At 46.7% G+C, this 19,363-nt stretch overlaps 1 protein-coding gene across 1 annotated transcript in view; it reads left to right on the top strand.

Annotated features, from left to right (window-relative positions):
• Positions 1-237: 237 nt before the first annotated feature.
• PFN2 (profilin 2) overlaps positions 238-19,363 on the top strand; it is a 45,479-nt gene continuing 26,353 nt past the window's right edge. The window contains exon 1 of the mRNA XM_040349148.1: positions 238-569. Within this exon, the coding sequence (XP_040205082.1) occupies positions 438-569 (132 nt within the window). The 5' untranslated portion in view covers positions 238-437. The remainder of the gene's footprint in view (positions 570-19,363) is intronic.

The following is a 19,363-nucleotide window of genomic DNA, read 5'->3' as shown; positions in this document are numbered from 1 at the left end:
GTGTGCTCGGTGTAATGTAGGGAGTCCCGCACATCGCTCCTCGGTGTAATGTAGGGAGTCCCGCACATTGCTCCTCGGTGTAATGTAGGGAGTCCCGCACATCGCTCCTCGGTGTAATGTAGGGAGTCCCGCACATGGCTCCTCGGCAGGCTCTCCCTCCCTGCACTGTAATGTATGGGGAATGCGCCGCCTGCACGTGGAGGTGTGCCAGTGTCCTTCCGCTGCTGCTGGCGGAGGGATCTGCAGTGGAGGGGGAGGGGGGCTACACCCGGGCGCTGCCCTATTTCCTTGGCTTCTCCCGGCTGGCGGAGCTCAGATTATCTCCGGCCGTGACGGAGCCGCTTCATCCCTGACACCGGCTACCCTCATCCCTACCCCGGCATCACCGGTATACCTCTCGGTCACCCCTCTCGGTGTCCCCCCCCTCCCCACTCAAGATGTCCGGCTGGCAGGATTACGTGGATATGCTGATGGCCGATGGCAGCTGCCAGGAGGCCGCCATTGTCGGATACGTGGACGCCAAATACGTCTGGGCAACCACCCCCGGGGGCTTCTTCCAGACGCTGACGGTAAGTGTGGAGTGTGTGGGGCGCACCTGTCGGGAGCGGACAATCATGATAATGAGGGATAACGGGCATACCCCCCCCCCCCCCCCCGCGGACTCCCTCCCTCATCATGCGGCTCTTCTCCCTCCATGTATCCCCTCATCATCCCCGGATCCGCTATGTCAGGCACACTGGCCGGACCGGTCTTTCCAGTCTGTCAGGAGCCGGGCGCTTCAGGCCGCCGGGCGCACATTGCGTTCACTGGAGAGCGCTTTGCGTAGCCCCCGGTCACTGTCATTAGGAGATTTACGTATTTGACGTAAGCGGCTTTCGTGAATCCCGCCCCCGCCGCTGACACCATGTTCTTCTGCAAGATGGCGTGCTCCCATTGATTTTTATCCTTCACGAGGAGGCCTCAGAGGATGCGGGGACACCCCACATTGTCTGACACCCCACTCAGCACCCTCATTACAATTCTGCTCTCTCATTTCATTGTGTCGTGTCACCGGGGCTTCTGTAAGGCATAGAGCCAGGACCTGTGTGGTGGGCAAGGGGGGCTGCACTTTGTCTCACCGGTCATTTCATTTTATATAGTCGTCATTTAATACCATACACAGAATTAGACAGTGTTCCCAGCATGGAGGAACCCTCAAAATAGCTTTCCAGTCTCAGTGAACCCCTTCTAAGGATGACTAGATTTACAACTCATGATACATTAATTTAATGGTCATTGGGAAGAATGCTCCTCACACGTGTGGTCATTGGGAAGAATGCTCCTCACACCTGTGGTCATTGGGAAGAATGCTCCTCACACCTGTGGTCATTAAGAATGCTCCTCACACGTGTGGTCATTGGTAAGAATGCTCCTCACACGTGTGGTCATTGGGAAGAATGCTCCTCACACGTGTGGTCATTGAGAAGAATGCTCCCCACACGTGTGGTCATTGGGAAGAATGCTCCTCACACGTGTGGTCATTGGGAAGAATGCTCCTCACACATGTGGTCATTGGGAAGAATGCTCCTCACACGTGTGGTCATTGGGAAGAATGCTCCTCACACATGTGGTCATTGAGAAGAATGCTCCCCACACGTGTGGTCATTGGGAAGAATGCTCCTCACACGTGTGGTCATTGGGAAGAATGCTCCTCACACATGTGGTCATTGGGAAGAATGCTCCTCACACGTGTGGTCATTGGGAAGAATGCTCCTCACACGTGTGGTCATTGGGAAGAATGCTCCTCACACCTGTGGTCTTGGGGAAGAATGCTCCTCACACGTGTGGTCACTGGGAAGAATGCTCCTCACACGTGTGGTCATTGAGAAGAATGCTCCTCACACGTGTGGTCATTGGGAAGAATGCTCCTCACACGTGTGGTCATTGGGAAGAATGCTCCTCACACGTGTGGTCATTGGGAAGAATGCTCCTCACACGTGTGGTCATTGGGAAGAATGCTCCTCACACCTGTGGTCATTGGGAAGAATGCTCCTCACACCTGTGGTCATTGGGAAGAATGCTCCTCACACGTGTGGTCATTGGGAAGAATGCTCCTCACACCTGTGGTCATTGGGAAGAATGCTCCTCACACGTGTGGTCATTGGGAAGAATGCTCCTCACACCTGTGGTCATTGGGAAGAATGCTCCTCACACCTGTGGTCATTGGGAAGAATGCTCCTCACACCTGTGGTCATTGGGAAGAATGCTCCTCACACGTGTGGTCATTGGGAAGAATGCTCCTCACACGTGTGGTCATTGGGAAGAATGCTCCTCACACCTGTGGTCATTGGGAAGAATGCTCCTCACACCTGTGGTCATTGGGAAGAATGCTCCTCACACCTGTGGTCTTGGGGAAGAATGCTCCTCACACATGTGGTCATTGGGAAGAATGCTCCTCACACCTGTGGTCTTGGGGAAGAATGCTCCTCACACCTGTGGTCATTGGGAAGAATGCTCCTCACACCTGTGGTCATTGGGAAGAATGCTCCTCACACGTGTGGTCATTGGGAAGAATGCTCCTCACACCTGTGGTCATTGGGAAGAATGCTCCTCACACCTGTGGTCTTGGGGAAGAATGCTCCTCACACCTGTGGTCATTGAGAAGAATGCTCCTTACACGTGTGGTCATTGAGAAGATTGCTCCTCACACGTGTGGTCATTGGGAAGAATGCTCCTTACACGTGTGGTCATTGGGAAGAATTACTTCCATACAGATAAAAACTTCTTATCTAGGAGGAAGACATTTCTCAAGGAACCCCTAGCAACCCTTGTTGAGAAACCCTGGTCTACAGCAACGGGTGCTCCTCCAGAGGTTGTGGGGCCACGTACACACCACCGGATCTCTGCTGGAAACGATCCGGCGGATCGTTTCCAGCGGAGATTCCTCCTCCGGATTTGGATCCGATGGCGTGTACATCCGCGGTGACGTGTCGCGACGCTGGAAGGTAAGTACTTCCATGCATGCGTCGAATCATTACGATGCATGCGAGGGAGGGGAGCGGACGGATTGATCCGGTGAGTCTGTACAGACCACCGGATCAATCCGCTGGAGCCGATTCAAGCGGATAGATTTCTTAGCATGCTAAGAAATTTATATCCGCTTGAAATCGATCGGCCCGAGGAATCTCCGCGGATAAATATCCGCTAGGCCGTACAGACGACCGGATTTGTCCGCTGGAACTGATCCGCGAATCAATCCCAGCGGATAGATCCGGTCGTGTGTACGGGGCCTTGGGGTTCCTGAAGCCATGGCTGATTGACCTTCTTTCTGATGGTGTCTGCATAGTTCCAGGGTTGCCACCTCATTCCTCGGCTCACAGCAGGAGTCCGGTTCGTCCCCATTCAGCTTTTCAGGTCTGATCTCCGCCCACATTTTGGGCTGAATTTGGACCTGAAATGGACCAAAACACGTACAGGACTCCTGTGCAGTTCGCACCTGAGCTGCTCCGGAGATGTGTGAATTGGCTCCATAGAGAGTCGGTCACAATCTCCTGCTATGCAAATTGGATGTGGAGAAAACCACATCCAATTCGCAATAGTGTGAACCTAGCCTCAAACCCTATCACATTAATTACACAGGTTCTGTGGCAGAATAAGGTGGTAACTAAATTCACTTGGTGCCTTATCTGCATTCAATTAGCCTAAGAATTTGTGTAATTCATGTGTTCAGGTTTAAGCCCTCGTTTACATTGGAGGCAGGTTTGATGTGTTTTGCCCGTCGAGTTTCTCGGCCGTGTGTACGAGGCCAGAGGCATTTTCCCTCCTAACTTCCCTATTTTATAAGTTTAGGTTTCCACATAGGCAGATCATGGCACACGTGTATATCGCACATGTTTTTGCATCTACAACCAACATACACGCTCTTTCAACATAAAGAGAAAACAAATACTCCTGCGCTTTAGAAGTTGTTTTACGGTTGGTGGAAAAACGTGTGTCACCACTGGTTTAGCCACCACCTTAGCTATGCTGCCACTCACTACAGGTCAGGGAAACCCAAATGGAACTCTAAAACTAAAAAGAAACAGAAGGCGCGCCAGCCTAGAGCATTACCTTTGTGACAATTTCTTATAAAAAAGGTATGTATTATACTGTATCAAGCAAAATGTATGTAAAGACAACCAGATGCTCCACCCAGCATGGTCTGCTGGCCAGTGTCAGTCATGAAGGTGAAAGTCCTAACAAAACTGATGCATTTCGAGGGGATCCCCTCTTCCTCAGAGCTAAATTTGGATTGCAGGTAGCTGATCTCTATATGGAGAGTATGATCCAAAAGTCCTATGTGACCTCTAATTTAGACCCCTCTCTTCAATGGACAGGCTGAGGAAATCAAGTCCTATGCACACGTGAGAACAAATTACTTATGACAGAATCATGCATTACAAATATATGTGTGTGTGTAAATGTATAAGAAGTCTAGAAAAAACGTATTTGACTCTGAGCCTTCAAGCATTGAAGCACTGTGTGTGTATATGTGTGTGAGAGAAACATGGGGCAATTGTCACAATGGAATATGCTGATAGTAAATATGCAGAAGTCCAGATTAACTGGCATGTCAAAAACGGGGCCATGCAACACACTGACAATGTTTTCCTGGCCCCTCTAATAACGCATGGCCCCATTTTGGACAAGCCATTTGATTTGGACTTCTGCACATTTACCATAAGTATATGAGACACAGTGCTTCAATGATTGAGGGTTCAGAGCCAAATACTTGTGTGTTTTTTTTCTACAGACTTCTTATATATATATATATATATTATAAGGGCCAGATCCACGTAGATAGGCGTAAATATAAGCGGGCGTATCGTAGTTGCGCTACGCCGCCGAAACTTTGAGAGGCAAGTGCTGTATTCACAAAGCGCTTGCGTCTAAAGTTACAGCGGCGTAGCGTAAATGTGCCGGCGTAAACGCGCCTAAATCAAATAAGGAACAGGGGGGGCGTGTTTTATGTAAACTAAGCATGACCCCGCGTAAATAACGCTTTTTTCGAACTGCGCATGCGCGCGCATGCTCAGTATCACATCGAATTTTCAAATTAAATTACGCCCGCTCAATGCCTAGACGACGTGAACGTAACTTACGCAAAGCCCTATTCGCGAACGTTTTACACAAACGACGGAAAATTCGACGCTGTCCCGACGTCCATACTTAACATTGCGTACGCCTCACTATAGCAGGGGTAACTTTACGCCGGTCCGACGCCTTACGCAAACAGATACGCCGGGCGCACGTACGTTTGTGAATCGGCGTATCTACCGAATTTGCATATTCTATGCGTAAATCTACGGAAGCGCCACCTAGCGGCCAGCGTAAATATGCAACTAAGATACGACTGCGTAAGAGACTTTCGTCAGTCGTATCTAAGCAAAAATCCGGCGTATCTTGCTTTCTGGATACAGAAAAAAGATACGCCGGTGCATCCTAGAAGTTACGCAGCGTATCAATAGATACGCCGACGTAACTTTTTTTTTGGATCTGGCCCATAGTGTTTGTGATGCATGATCCTGATGTTATGTCCTTTTAAGTGATTTGTTCTCATGTGTGCACTTATATGACTTGATTTCCTCAGCCTGCCCATTGAAGGGAGGGGCCCAAATTAGAGGTCACATGGGACTTTTGGATCATACTCCCCATACCTGCACTCCAAATGTAGCTCTGAGGAAGAGGGGATCCCCCTCGAAACACGTCAGCTTTGTTTGGACTTTCAACTCCATGACTGACACTGACCAGAGGAGCATCTGGGGGACTTTTGCTAGATACATTCACTTTATTTGTGAGTATAATACTTCCTTTTTTCTTATAAATTGTCGCAAAGGTAATGCGATAGGCTGGTGCGCCTTCTGTCTCTTTTAATTTTAGAGTTACACACCACTCTTTACCAGATACACTGAGGTACCATTAATTCTTAATGCCACCCCTAAACATGTGGAAATACAGAAAGTTTTTGGGTGCACAAAACCTCATGATGTCTCAGCACCAAGCTGAGGCATGTTGGCTAAAGGATATGGGACTTTTCCCCCATGTTTCCCACAGGTACAGAAGTTCATTCAAATGATTGGGCTGCTGTGACTGTGAAAACGCACCCACACAGAGATGTAAATATGAGAACATGGCCTTAGGGGTTCTCCTAGATGTGGAAATTATTTCAAGGGTTCCTCTGGAGGTACAAATGTTTAGACAGGCAAATGTATGCCTCCAGAGATTTCAGTTGCTTTTCAATTAGAGGGATGATTAGTTAAAGGGTTATTTCTCCTTAGTAGTACATTTTGCAGTCCAGTCAAGGGTCCCCAGTAGGGTACAAATCATTGTACAGTGTAGAGAAATGGAGCCTCCTTTAAATTACAACCCTGTTGGCCAACTGCAGCATCTGAAAAGCCATACAGGAAGAATTCTGAGTTATTAGCACCATCCTGCCTATACGCTAGGATGTATGGTCTGTTCAGCACCCCACCCCCCCCCCCCCCGCATCATCAGGAACAAGAGTGTAGCTGCTGTATTGACGTGTCCACAAATCTGCACGTGTGCAGTGTGCTGTCCCTTATCCATGGATCTGCATATATACAATGTGCTTTCCCTCTTGTCCACCAGTCTGAACATGCGCAGTGCATTCTCTCTCATCCACAAAACTGTACATATGCAGCATGCTCTCCCTTGTCCACAAATCTGCAAAGTGCTCTCCCTCATTCACAAATCTGCCCATGTGCAGTGCCCTCTCCCTTGTCTACAAATCTGTATATGTGCAGTGCCCTCTCCCTTGGTCACAAATCTGCCCATGTGCAGTGCCCTCTCCCTTGTCTACAAATCTGTATATGTGCAGTGCCCTCTCCCTCATTCACAAATCTGCCCATGTGCAGTGCCCGCTTCCTTGTTCACAAATCTGTATATGTGCAGTGCACTCTCCCTTGTTCACAGATCTGCCCATGTGTAGTGCCCTCTCCCTTGTTCACAAATCTGCCTATGTGCAGTGCACTCTCCCTCATTCACAAATCTGTATATGTGCAGTGCCCTCTCCCTTGTCTACAAATCTGTATATGTGCAGTGCCCTCTCCCTTGTCTACAAATCTGTATATGTGCAGTGCCCTCTCCCTTGTCTACAAATCTGTATATGTGCAGTGCCCTCTCCCTTGTCTACAAATCTGTATATGTGCAGTGCCCTCTCCCTTGTCTACAAATCTGTATACCGTATGTGAAGTGCACTCTCCCTTATTCACAAATCCACACATTTGTCCACACTGCACCATAACTTCTAACCTACCAGAAGCCCTTGACTGCACTGCAAAATTTGATATAAAGGTGAACTAACCTTGTATTGGAGATTCCTATGGGATGAAAGAAACGTAACTGCTTCCCGACCGCCCACCGTCATTTTACGGCGGCAAGTCGGCTCCCCTGTGCGAGAGCCCATAGTATAACGTCGGCTCTCGCGCAGGCCACTAGGGGCCCCCCGCTCGGCCCCATCCCAAAAATGTGTAAAAAATGTCCGAAGTGTCCGCCATATTGTCGCAGTACCGAAAAAAAACGCTGATCGTCGCCATTACTAGTAAAAAAAAAATATTAATAAAAATGCCATAAAAATACCCCCTATTTGGTAAACGCTATAACTTTTGCGCACACCAATCAATAAACGCTTATTGCGATTTTTTTGAATTTTTTTTTTTTTTTTTACGAAAAATATGTAGAAGAATACGTATCGGCCTAAACTGAGGAGATTTTTTTTTATATATATATTTTTGGGTGATATTTATTATAGCAATTGACGCTCTATTTTTGTTTATAGCGCAAAAACTAAAAACCGCAGTGGTGATCAAATACCACCAAAAGAAAGCTCTATTTGTGGGGGAAAAAAGGACGCCAATTTTGTTTGGGAACTATGTTGCACGACCGCGCAATTGTCAGTTAAAGCGATGCAGTGCCGAATCGCAAAGAGTGCTCTGGTCTTTGGGCAGCAATATGGTTTGGGGGTTAAAGTAGTTCTAAAGGCCAAGGTTTCCCCCCCCCCCTTTTTACATTCCTTGCATTAAGGTAAAAAACACCCACTAAGGGTCCCCTCTGAAACACTTGTCTGAGCCTGTCAGCGATCCAGTACTTTGCCCAGCTGCAGCTCTTCTCTTTCTACTCCCACAGGAGACTCAGGCAGCAGCGGGAGCCATTTATTCCTGCTGCTGTCAGTTACATCCTGCAGGGAGGGAGCAGAAGAATGCTGGTGTGGTCTCCAGAAGAGTTCCCACTCCTGCCTCCATGTCCTGTGAAGAGAGAGCAGAGCTACTGCTCTCAGCACAGTGCTGTATCGAGATCAGGCTCGGGTAAGTACTTAAAGTGTTACCAAACCCACAACAGTATAATCAGTCTGTATATGCAGAATAGCATGCTTGTTATACTCATTGTAGAACTTAGGGGTTAATCTTCTGCATTGTGTAAAAAGGCTGTTTTATTCTGTATGCACAGATCCTCCCCCTCATGCACTGTCTATCTGGGGAAGGTCAGCTAACACAGGCAGGGTAGCCAACCTGCACATGCTCAGTTGTGTCTTTTATGCTGGAGAGAACATTTCCTTGTTCTCAGAGCTAGCCAGGTCACATGATTTTGACATCACACATGTGGGCGTGTATACAGGCTATAGTGGAAATCTTCTCCTACCTGAACACACAGCTCTGGAGAAACTCTGCATGATATCATGTAACTGTGGTATACAGATCAGCCAAAAAGGTTTATAGTGGCAGTATTTTAATGTAAAAAAACGATTTATAAGCTTTGGGCAATGTGGGTGGGCAGATTAACTATTTTCATATTATTTGGTTTAGTAACACTTTAGGGGAGGCTTGGGGGAGATGACATTGAAAGGTTTTTTACTTTTCACTGTAAAGAATGTATTAAGTTAAAAAACATTTACTTTTAGAACCACTTCCTCTCACAATCACGTTGTGCCATAGATGGCTGGTGCTGTCATACCTTAAAGGGGTTGCAAAGGTTTGTTTTTTATTTTCTAAATTTTAACCACTTCCATACTGGGCACTTATACACCTTCCCGCCCAGACCAATTTTTAGCTTTCAGTGCTGTTGCACTTTGAATGACAATTGCGCGGTCATGATACACTGTACCCAAACTAAATTTTTATAATATTGTACCCACAAATAGAGCTTTCTTTTGGTGGTATTTGATCACCTCCTGGGATTTTTATTTTCTGCAAAAAAAAATAAAAAAATGACCGAAAATTTAGAAAAAAACGTGTTTTTTTTTTGTTTCTGTTATAAAACATTGTAAATAAGTACGTTTTCTCCTTCACTGATGGGCACTGATGGTACTTCACTGATGGGCACTGATAAGGCGGCACTGATGGGCACCGATGAGGTGCCACTGATGTGGCATTGATGGGCACTAATATGCGGCACTGATGGGCGGCACGGATGGGCACTGATAGGCGGCTTGGATAGGCGCCACGGATGGGCATGGATAGGTGGCACGGATAGGCGGCACGGATGGGCACGGATAGGCGGCATGGATGGGCACTGATAGGTGGCACGGTTGGGCATAGATGGGCACTATTGTATGTGTTGTACTAATGGATGCCAATCAGTGCCAAACAATGCCTGCCAATCAGTGATGCCCTCCTCATCCCTGGTGGTCTAGGGTGGCATCCTTTTTTTTTTTTTTTATCCCTGATGGTTTATATGGCCATCCCTGGTGGTCCAGTGGGCATCCCTGGTGGTCCAGTGGGCATCCTCGGGGGGGGGGGGGGGCTGTGCTGATGAACGATCAGCACAAACCCCCCCCTGTCACAGGAGCAGCCGATCGGCTCTCCTCTACTCGCGTCTGACAGACGCGAGTGAGGAAAAGCCGATTACCGGCTTTTCCTATTTACATCGTGATCAGCCATGATTGGACACGGCTGATCATGTGGTAAAGAGTCTCCGTGAGAGACTCTTTAACTTGATCGGTGTTGCGGGGTGTCAGACTGACACCCTGCAACAACGATCGCCGCGATGTGCGCCCCCGGGGGCGCGCAGCGGCTAAGAATCCTGAGGACGTCATATGACGTCCAGTCAGGATTCTACAACCACTTTGCCGACGTCAATATGTCATTGGCGGGCGGCAAGTGGTTAAACTAGTGCATTGTTGGTTCACTTACCTTTTCCTTCAATTTCCCTTCTAAATTTTTTTTTTCTTTGTCTGAATTTCTCACTTCCTGTTCCTCCTCAGTAAGCTGTTCAGTAAGCTGTTCTAAATGACTTTCCCCCGCTCGGAAGATGGGGGCAAGCTTACTGAGGAGAAACAGGAAGTGAGAAATTCAGACAAAGAAAAAAAACATTTAGAAGGGAAATGGAAGGAAAAGGTAAGTGAACCAACAATGCACTAGCTTAAAGGAACCAATTTAAAAAATGAAAGACGAACCTTTACAACACCTTTAACTGCTAAGGCTGCTTTCACATTGGGCAGTGGAGGTGCTGCTATACCGTCGTATTTACCACGATATTCGGGCGCTAGCGGTGCGGTATTAATTAACCCCCGCTAGCGGCCGAAAAAGGGTTAATACCGCCCGCAATGCGCCTCTGCAGAGGCGCATTGCGGGCGGTATTACTGCGGTTTCCTATTGATTTCAATGGGAAGGCGCGGTATAGGAGCGGTAAACACCCTGCTCCTATACCGCTCCAAAGATGCGGCTAGCAGGACTTTTGGAGCGGTCCTGCTAGCGCACCGCTTTAGTGTGAAAGCCTTCGGGCTTTCACATTGAAGCCGGCAGGGCATGATTTTTTTCATGCGGTATAGCAGCGCTATTTTTAGCGCTGTACCGCATGAAAAACGACTCAATGTGAAAGGGGCCTAAAGGTCCTTCAGACCTTATGGAAGCTCATATTACACTGCTGTAGCTGACACACATTTTTTTCTGCAGCCAAGTGAAAGTAAACCTTAGAGATTAATCAAAGTAGAAAACATTTTTACAAGATCTGAAATGTGTAGGTGCATTTTTTATTTAGGTGGGGGCAAAACAATTTTACATCTGTAAACCTGCAAAGTTGGAAGAGTCCGTCTTTGCTATGACTGTGCTGCATTAAGATATTTCAGTAAAGACTTGTTAAAAGGGAGGATCTTTTAAATGTATTACTAAACCCAAACATGTAAAAAGCCACCTTTGCATGCATGGTTCTGGCTGGCACCTACATGTGTTCATTTAAAGAAAGATAACCAGGCAGCAAGCCATGTCCTGGCTTGTGTATATGGGTGCTACAGCGCTATTAGTAATTATACCACACAATCAATAAACAAATGAAAAAGCTGCAATAAAGGGGTGAACCAAACCAAAAGGACAAAAAACGTATATATAATACGCTAAATCAACTAATTGTGTAAAGAATATCAGCGCAAGGACTGGAGATAAAAATCCTAATGATGAACAATAACAATGAACAATAAATTCACCAGTTCATAGAGTGATACATTAGTCCCATTCACACTGAGGTCATGGATCAGCTCAGCGGCACACTCCAACAACACACATGCACTGTGTGTCGGTTGATCAGACTTGAAATCACTAGCAATGATACCACCAGAAATCAAGGATCATGTCAGGGTGCGCATTCCACCAATCTTCAGATGCTCACAAGGTATATGCAGGGAGAGAGAAAAAGACCAACATAGCATAATACTGCATGAGTGAGAAAAATAGTATTCACAATGCAGTAATAGCACTCACGAATCCTCAGATTAACAACGGCTACAACGATGTGTGTGCTGCTCAGTACATCAGGTTCCTCATTCGGCACATCCGTGCGTCCCGTCACTGAAGCTCCTCCCCCACGCGTTACGTCACTAGTCACGTGACTTACTCATGGATCACCACGTGACCCATGAGTAATCTGAGGATTACAGTTTATATTTAATAAAATGATTGCATTTCCATGTTCTGTGTACTGTGAGAGACCAGATATAGTGAATGCAGGGTCCTGGGTTTAATAACACTTTAAAGAGGAAGTAAACCCTCATGGGTTTTACTTCCTCTTTATTTCCCTGCAAAGGCAAAGCATAATGGGCTACTGTGCATTGCATAGTAGCCAATTATGTGTCACTTACCTGAAACCGAAGCCTCCGATGTCCCCGCTGAAGGAAGTGTCCCCCTTCAGCCATCTTCCTTCTGGAGCCGCGGACTCCAGCTCTGACTGGCCAGAGTCGTGTGATGTCACTCCCGCTCATGCGTGTGGCCACCAGTCACGGCATGACCCCATCTAGAAACGGCACAGCGCGCCCTTTCTAAAGTGTGCATGTGCCAAATGCATCGGCGCATGTGCAGAAGAAATGTTCGTATGGGGAACTGTAAATATCTTTAGGTTTAGGAGATATTTCCAGTGCCTACAGGCAAGCCAGCCTTAATCTAGGCTTGTCTGTAGGTGAAAGTGGTTGTACAGGTCATGTTTTATCTATGGGGCTCAATTCACTGAGATATGTTAATTTTTGTGTAAAGCTTAGTGAACTAAGCCAAATAGGTCTAATTGTTACATTTCGTTGTCTATTTCTACGTTTCCTGCCATATCTATAACTATATCAGCATTTAAAGTATCGCTATGGTCATATTCATTTCCACACAGTATTTAGATTATTCCGGTTATTCTGAATGATCTTGAAGTTTGTAAACTTTGTAAAGACATCAAATAGTACGTTGGATTTCTAAATACTCGATTTCATCTTATAAGCTCTGTTTACTGTTAAAAATAACAGTGAAATGCAAAACTCCAGTGGGTGTAACAAGAGTTTCCGTAAATCTCAGTGTATCGTTACAGTGGAGGAGTGCGGGGTGTACTAAGATGACGGCGATGGAACGTCACTTCCATTACCAATTATGACAGGTCGCCATATCTGACGGAACACCTGCCTTCTGAACTACAGCGGTGCTGAGAGGAGGAGTTTTGGGAGGTGGAGGGAGTAGAGGAATTATTGCTTGCAAGGTACCATGGGATATGTAGTCCTTAGAAGGTGGAGGTAAACAGCAGAAGAAAAGCTGCAAAGCATTCAGGGAATCTAGAAAATTGTGGAAAAAGATGGCCAGCTGTCAGGCAACACAACATAGACATAGACTCTACTAATATGCATGCTAGTATCTTAGAATGTTTCATTGCTAGGATACTGCATGCTACTACCTAGTGTTTTCACTGATCACAAAGTATTGCATTATTTTTTTGTTGTCCAAAATGGCCTTATAGGATTCTTCTGGACATTACGTGGTTCCATGCATGGTTTCAGTTCAGTTGCACACAGAAGTATATCAGGTTAAAGAATGAATTGATGATAAAATTACAGTTAGGCCTCTTTCAGCTGGGTGCTGTCACACATACTGTTTGTTTTCACAGACGCAGCGGTTCTCCCTTGGCATGTGGAAGTGGATGCACCCCCCTGAACGCACACTGTTCAGAGCCACTCGCCCGCACCCCTGTCATGTTTTGACATGTGGCTGTGTCCGTGTAGCTGCTGCATCTGCATCAACTTCCATAGGCTGCCTACACTCAGCTCAGGGAGTCAGGTGGATGCATATGTGAAAACAAACGCCTGTCTGAATGAGATCTTAGTATAAAGATGTAATACAAGGATAAAGTGCAGCATTTTTCATACTGCTATTTATGTTAATGATTTGTAATGAACACAGACACTACAAACATCACTGTGACTGGGTTTTGTGCTCCTCCCTAACAGATGAGGCACATGCACAGAGTAACATTTGCTGGGCCTGGCCTGTTGATTATGGAATAAGCGGGCCTGGAATGACTGTGCAGTTATTTAGGAGGCCTGCGCTCTCTTCCCCCAAGCCATAGGCACTCGCTGATCTCACTGAAGCTCGTACTTTTACCTAACAATGCAGACAGTTGAGTGCAGTATGCTGCAGTCTTTTGTCTTGCTGTAATTATTTCAATCTACACATGGCTTTCATTGAGCAGCCGCTTGTCTTTGGAACACTGCCATAAGACACGAGTGGCATTTCATTGGTTAAATGTTAGGAATCTCAGCCCTTCTGAAATTTTAACTGTCATGTGTTGGAAGTATGGCTTTGTGAGGCTTTGTTTCTTTTTTTTGTGCTAAGGATATTTATAAAGAACAAATTCTTGTATTATCAATGGGACATTAATATAACAAATAAAACATTTCTGCCTCCATATGACCTTAACCCCCCACTGCTCAGTGGACTTAAATATGGGCTTATATTCCTGAATGTAGAAAATAATATTTCCACTCAGTAGAAGCTGATTTTTGAGGTGGGATGAGTGCAGTTCTCCACACGTTTTTCTGATTGTTAGGAGGCATAGGGGGCATATCTATTGTACATTCATGGTATACTTTACCCTTTAAAAATACATAATAAATGCACCCAAATGAATGAAAAAAATATGAATTTAATATTTTTTTTACACCAACGCCTGCAAAGTGTCACAGCCGAGATCAGTTTATCCCTAGTGTAATGCACAGCTTCCTGTAGGCTATTCTTCCAGTACTACCTCTGGTTATAGGGCAGGAGGAAGAATACATAGACTAGAAGTGCTGGGGCATCAATGCACTTGTGCTGCATTGAGATCTGTGAGTCCATCTGCTCAAGTGGCAGTGGAGCTGAGAATGAAGGATGCAACTGTGTGGGGCTCTGCCTGCACAGCTACTAATGAAAAAAGGCCACTCTGGGAACAAGAAATCAGCTTTTCAGGTAAGTATGTGGGTGCTGGTGGATTTCAGTGGTTCATGATACAACCTAAATATTTGTAACATGACACATGATCTGAAAGGTTGACAATTTTTTTGAGTTTTATGTTGGCGACTGACAAAAATGTTTTATGAGACTAAATAAGCTAATCATAAAAGAACAAGAAGTATATCCACAGCTTAAACATGGAAATTTGAAAGATGTTGGGTGCGTTCCAGTTGACAAAGTTTGTCCCAGGCATTTTTTATTAAATTCCCCTCAAAGACTGTGTGTAAATACATCAGTTAGACTCCTTTCACACTGGGGCACTTTGCAGGTGCTATAACACTAAAAATAGCGCCTGCAAAGCGCCCAGAAAGAGCCGCTGCTGTCTCTCCAATGTGAAAGCCCCATGGGCTTTCACACTGGAGCGGTGCACTAGCAGGACTGTAAAAAAAAGTCCTGCTAGCAGCATCTTTGGAGTGGTGTGTATACCCCCTCCACCGCTCCTGGCCATTGAAATGAATGGGCACCGTGGCTATACCGCCGGCAAAGGACTGCTGCAGCTGTGCTTTGCTGGTGGTTTTAACCCTTTTTCGGCCGCTAGCGGGGGTTAAAAGCGCCCCGCTAGAGGCCAAATAGCGGTAAAACGGCGCTAAAAATGGCGCTTTACCACGGATGCACCCAGTGCCCCTGTGTGAAAGGAGCCTAAAACAGACCCAGACAAAAGCCTTGTTGCCATTGCCCTGTATTTTTTATATTATATATGTTTTTTTCTTCTACAACCTCACACAGACAGTATTGTTGTGTACTTACTGTACATATACACACACTACTGACCCATATATGCTCTTAGTACTGACCCATATATGCTCTTAGTACTGACTCCTATATGCTCTTAGTATTGACCCATATATGCTCTCAGGCCCCGTCCGCACGTCCGAGAAACTCGACGGGCAAAACACATCGTTCTATGCGAGCCAAGTTTCCTCATTGACTAACGAGGAAATAGAGAACATGTTCTCTATTTGGCTCGACGGGATCCTCGTCGGTTTCCTTGGCCAAAAGTGTACACACGACCGGGTTTCTCGGCAGAATACGGCTCCGATCGAGTTTCTGTCGTGTGTACGGGGCCTCACTGTCATAGTACTGACCCATATGCACTCTCTTTCTTTCTCTCTCTCTCTCGTAGTACTGTCCCATATGCTCTCTATTTTTTTTTTTTATTATTATTGATTTTTTTTCTGCATAAGTCACATGCACTGTTGGGTATTTAGTGACTGATTGTGGAAGTCTTGTTTCTGCTATCTAGTGGAGACTGCTAGAGTTGCAGTCAACAAAACCATAAAATGTTTTAAATGCATTTCGTCATGATGGCCACCTGCCACCTGCCAACTGGGATTTGTCCATCCCTAATTTAGTGTATATGTGTTTGAACCTAGAATTTTTACAATTTTTCTTCCTTTGTAATAAAAAAAAATATTACCAAAAATAAGTAGAAGAATACTTATCGGCCTAAACTGAGGAGAATTTTTTTTTTATATATATTTATTATAGCAAAAAGTAAAAAAGATTGCATTTTTTTTCAAAAATGTTGCTCTATTTATGTTTATAGCACAAAAAATAAAAATCGCAGATGTGATCAAATACCACCAAAAGAAAGCTCTATTTGTGGGGAAAAAAGGACGCCAATTTTGTTTGGGAGCCACGTCAAACGACCGCGCAATTGTCAGTTAAAGTGACGCAGTGCGGAATTGCAAAAAGGGGCAAGGTCCTTAACCTACATAATGGTCCGGGTCTTAAAGGGGAGATTGACCACCTACGAGCCCCATCGCGGGATCCAGCGCTGAGCTGGCTTGCCGCGATGGAGACAAAGCCGTCATAGAAGCGACGGGGATCCGACTTGGATTCCCGCCAATTCTACACGTGTGCGGCGTTTGGTATGAATCCTGAGGGGGAACTCCCTGCCGGATTGTAAATAAAAATCCGGCATGGGTTCCCCCCTCAGGAGCCGGGCCCTTGGGTCTGGTATGGGTTGTAAGGAGAGCCCCCCTACGCCGAAAAACCGACGTAGGGGGTTCCCCTACAATCCATACCAGACCCGTATCCAAAGCACGCTACCCGGCCGGCCAGGAAGGGAGTGGGGACGAGCGAGCGCCCCCCCCTCCTGAGCCGTACCAGGCTGCATGCCCTCAACATGGGGGGGGGTTGGGTGCTCTGGGGCAGGGGGGCGCACTGCGGGGCCCCCCACCCCAGAGCACCCTGCCCCCATGTTGATGAGGACAGGGCCCCTTCCCGACAACCCTGGCCGTTGGTTGTCGGGGTATGCGGGCGGGAGGCTTATCGTAATCTGGAAGCCCACCTTTAATAAGGGGGCCCCCAGATACCGGCCCCCCACCCTAAGTGAATGAGTATGGGGTACATCGTACCCCTACCCATTCACCTGCATGCAAAGTGTAAACACAAATAAACAACACAGGGTATTAAAATATTTTATTAGTCTACTCCGGGGCCCCCCTCTCTTCTTTAGCTCTTTCACGAGGGGGGGCTTGCTTCTTTGACGTCTTCGGGTGGGGGCCGCTCTTATTCCCGCCATCTGGTTCTCTTCCGCCGCCGGGGGGGTCGCTTTTATAAAAGCGCCCCGCCCCGGCGGGCTTCCTCCGACGTCTTCCGCGCGGGGGGGGGGTGCTTCTGTCTTCTTGCTTCTTCTTCTGTCTTCTTGCTTCTTCTTCAGTCGCCTTCTGCTGTCTTTGTTCCTTTAGGTGTTGACACGTCGCTTCCTCCCGCTGCAATGCCGGTTGCGGCGGCTCGCACCGACTTATATAGGCCACCTACGACGTCACAGTCCCATCATGCTCCATCATGTGCTTTTACTATTCCAGCGAGTGCAAGATGTCGGCAGCATGTCGCCGAGAAACAGCGCGATGCTGTCGTGCTAAAAACACATTCTCGGCGGCAGGTACTGTAACAAGTGTCAGAAAAAGATTTGGACTTTAACCTCCCTGGCGGTATGATTCTTTCTGGTTTTAGGCGCTGAAAGCGGTACAATTATTTTGCATGGAAATTTGGCGTTTTATATTGTAGGCCTGTAATTCTAAAGCCCCATACACACGGTCACACTTTTTGCCAACCAACTTCAAAATCGACAACTTTTCTAATTTGTGTGATCGTGTGTACGCTCCATCGGACCAACTTTTTCGGGTTTCATCCGACAAAAAAGTTGGGTCTGCAAACAGACCAACTTTTCGGCAACAAAAGTCCGATGGTGCCTTGTCTGACCGTGTGTACAGCAAGCCAACAAACTTTTGTACAAAGTGCAAATACGCATGCTCAGAACCGATGTTAAAATCAATCAACAATAGCAGAAGTTAACCAAAGGGTGGCGGTAAAGAGCAGAAAAACCATGTGATGTTGGGTAATTTTTAGAAAAGTTTACAGAAAAGTCTGACCGTGTGTATGCTATTGGTGTGACCAGACAAATCAATTAAGACAAAAATCCAAGGGAAAGTTTGTTGGATGTGTGACTGTGTGTATGAGATGCAAGCGTTAGTTACAATGTTTCCTGTTAAGAACTTGGCAGACTGCCCGGATATTTTCTTTTGACAGCTGATAAGCCTCTCCACTCATTATATGAAAGTATTGGCAAACTCTGCATTGGAGATCGTCAGGGGGGTTGAATCGAGATCACGATTTTTTAACAATTACCGTATTTATTGGGGTATAGCGCGCTCCCGCGTATAGCGCGCACCCCTAAAGTTGCAGCGGATTCCTGTGGGAAAAAGTGTTTTTGTACTTACAGTTTTGGTGTCTTGTGCAGCGTCCATCGGCAGCTTCGTCGGGTCCGGCGTCCGTCTGCGGCTTCGGGTGTCCTGCGGCGTCCTCGCGTCCTTCCCGCTCGTTTCCCGCGCCGAGTTTGAATACTGCGCCGACATATACAGAGCGCAGTACACTCGTGTATTGTCGGGCAGGCTCGGCAACTCTCGCGCTGACGTCCTGTACGTCCAGGACGTGAGCGCGGAAGGAGCCGAGACTGCCCGACTATACCCGAGTGTACTGCGCTCGGTATATGTCGGCGCAGTATTCAAACTCTGCGCGGGTATCGGCGTATACCGCGCACCCACAATTTTGCCCTGATTTTCAGGGCAAAAAAGTGCGCGGTATACGCCGATAAATACGGTAATTGTGCAGCTCTAATGGAAAGGTGGTTCGTTTGCATCCGGCCGCCCAGAAGAGGAGGCTGTGTCTGCTCTGCAAACACAGACCAGCCATCAGCCTACTAAGTGGACAGCTGTCCTGCTCAGCAGGCGGACTCCGACGGTTTTCTGCCTCAAAATAACCCCCCAGAATTTGTGGGTTCTAACTCTGATAAAAGCTTAAAAATGCTGAAAAACATGGCTATTCGCCATTTATCAGCGTTTTTAAGCCATAAGCTTATGTGGAAGTATAGTTTTGCTAAAAAACGCTACAGCAAAAACACTGCAAAACACTTTCTACGCCTAACGGTACTGGCGTTTTTATAATGTCCAGTGCACATGAGGCCTAAAACTGAATGAAGTGTCACTTTTCCCAGTGCACACCAGCAGCTATGTGTTCAGTGTGGATTTTGGCATGAATGAATACATACTGAACGTGTTTAAAGAAAACGTTCTCACCCATCATCCACTGAGATTCTG

This window comes from Rana temporaria, chromosome 4 (genome assembly GCF_905171775.1).
Source record: "Rana temporaria chromosome 4, aRanTem1.1, whole genome shotgun sequence".
NCBI lineage: Eukaryota > Metazoa > Chordata > Amphibia > Anura > Ranidae > Rana > Rana temporaria.
This window is presented reverse-complemented; position numbering and strand designations above follow the sequence as displayed.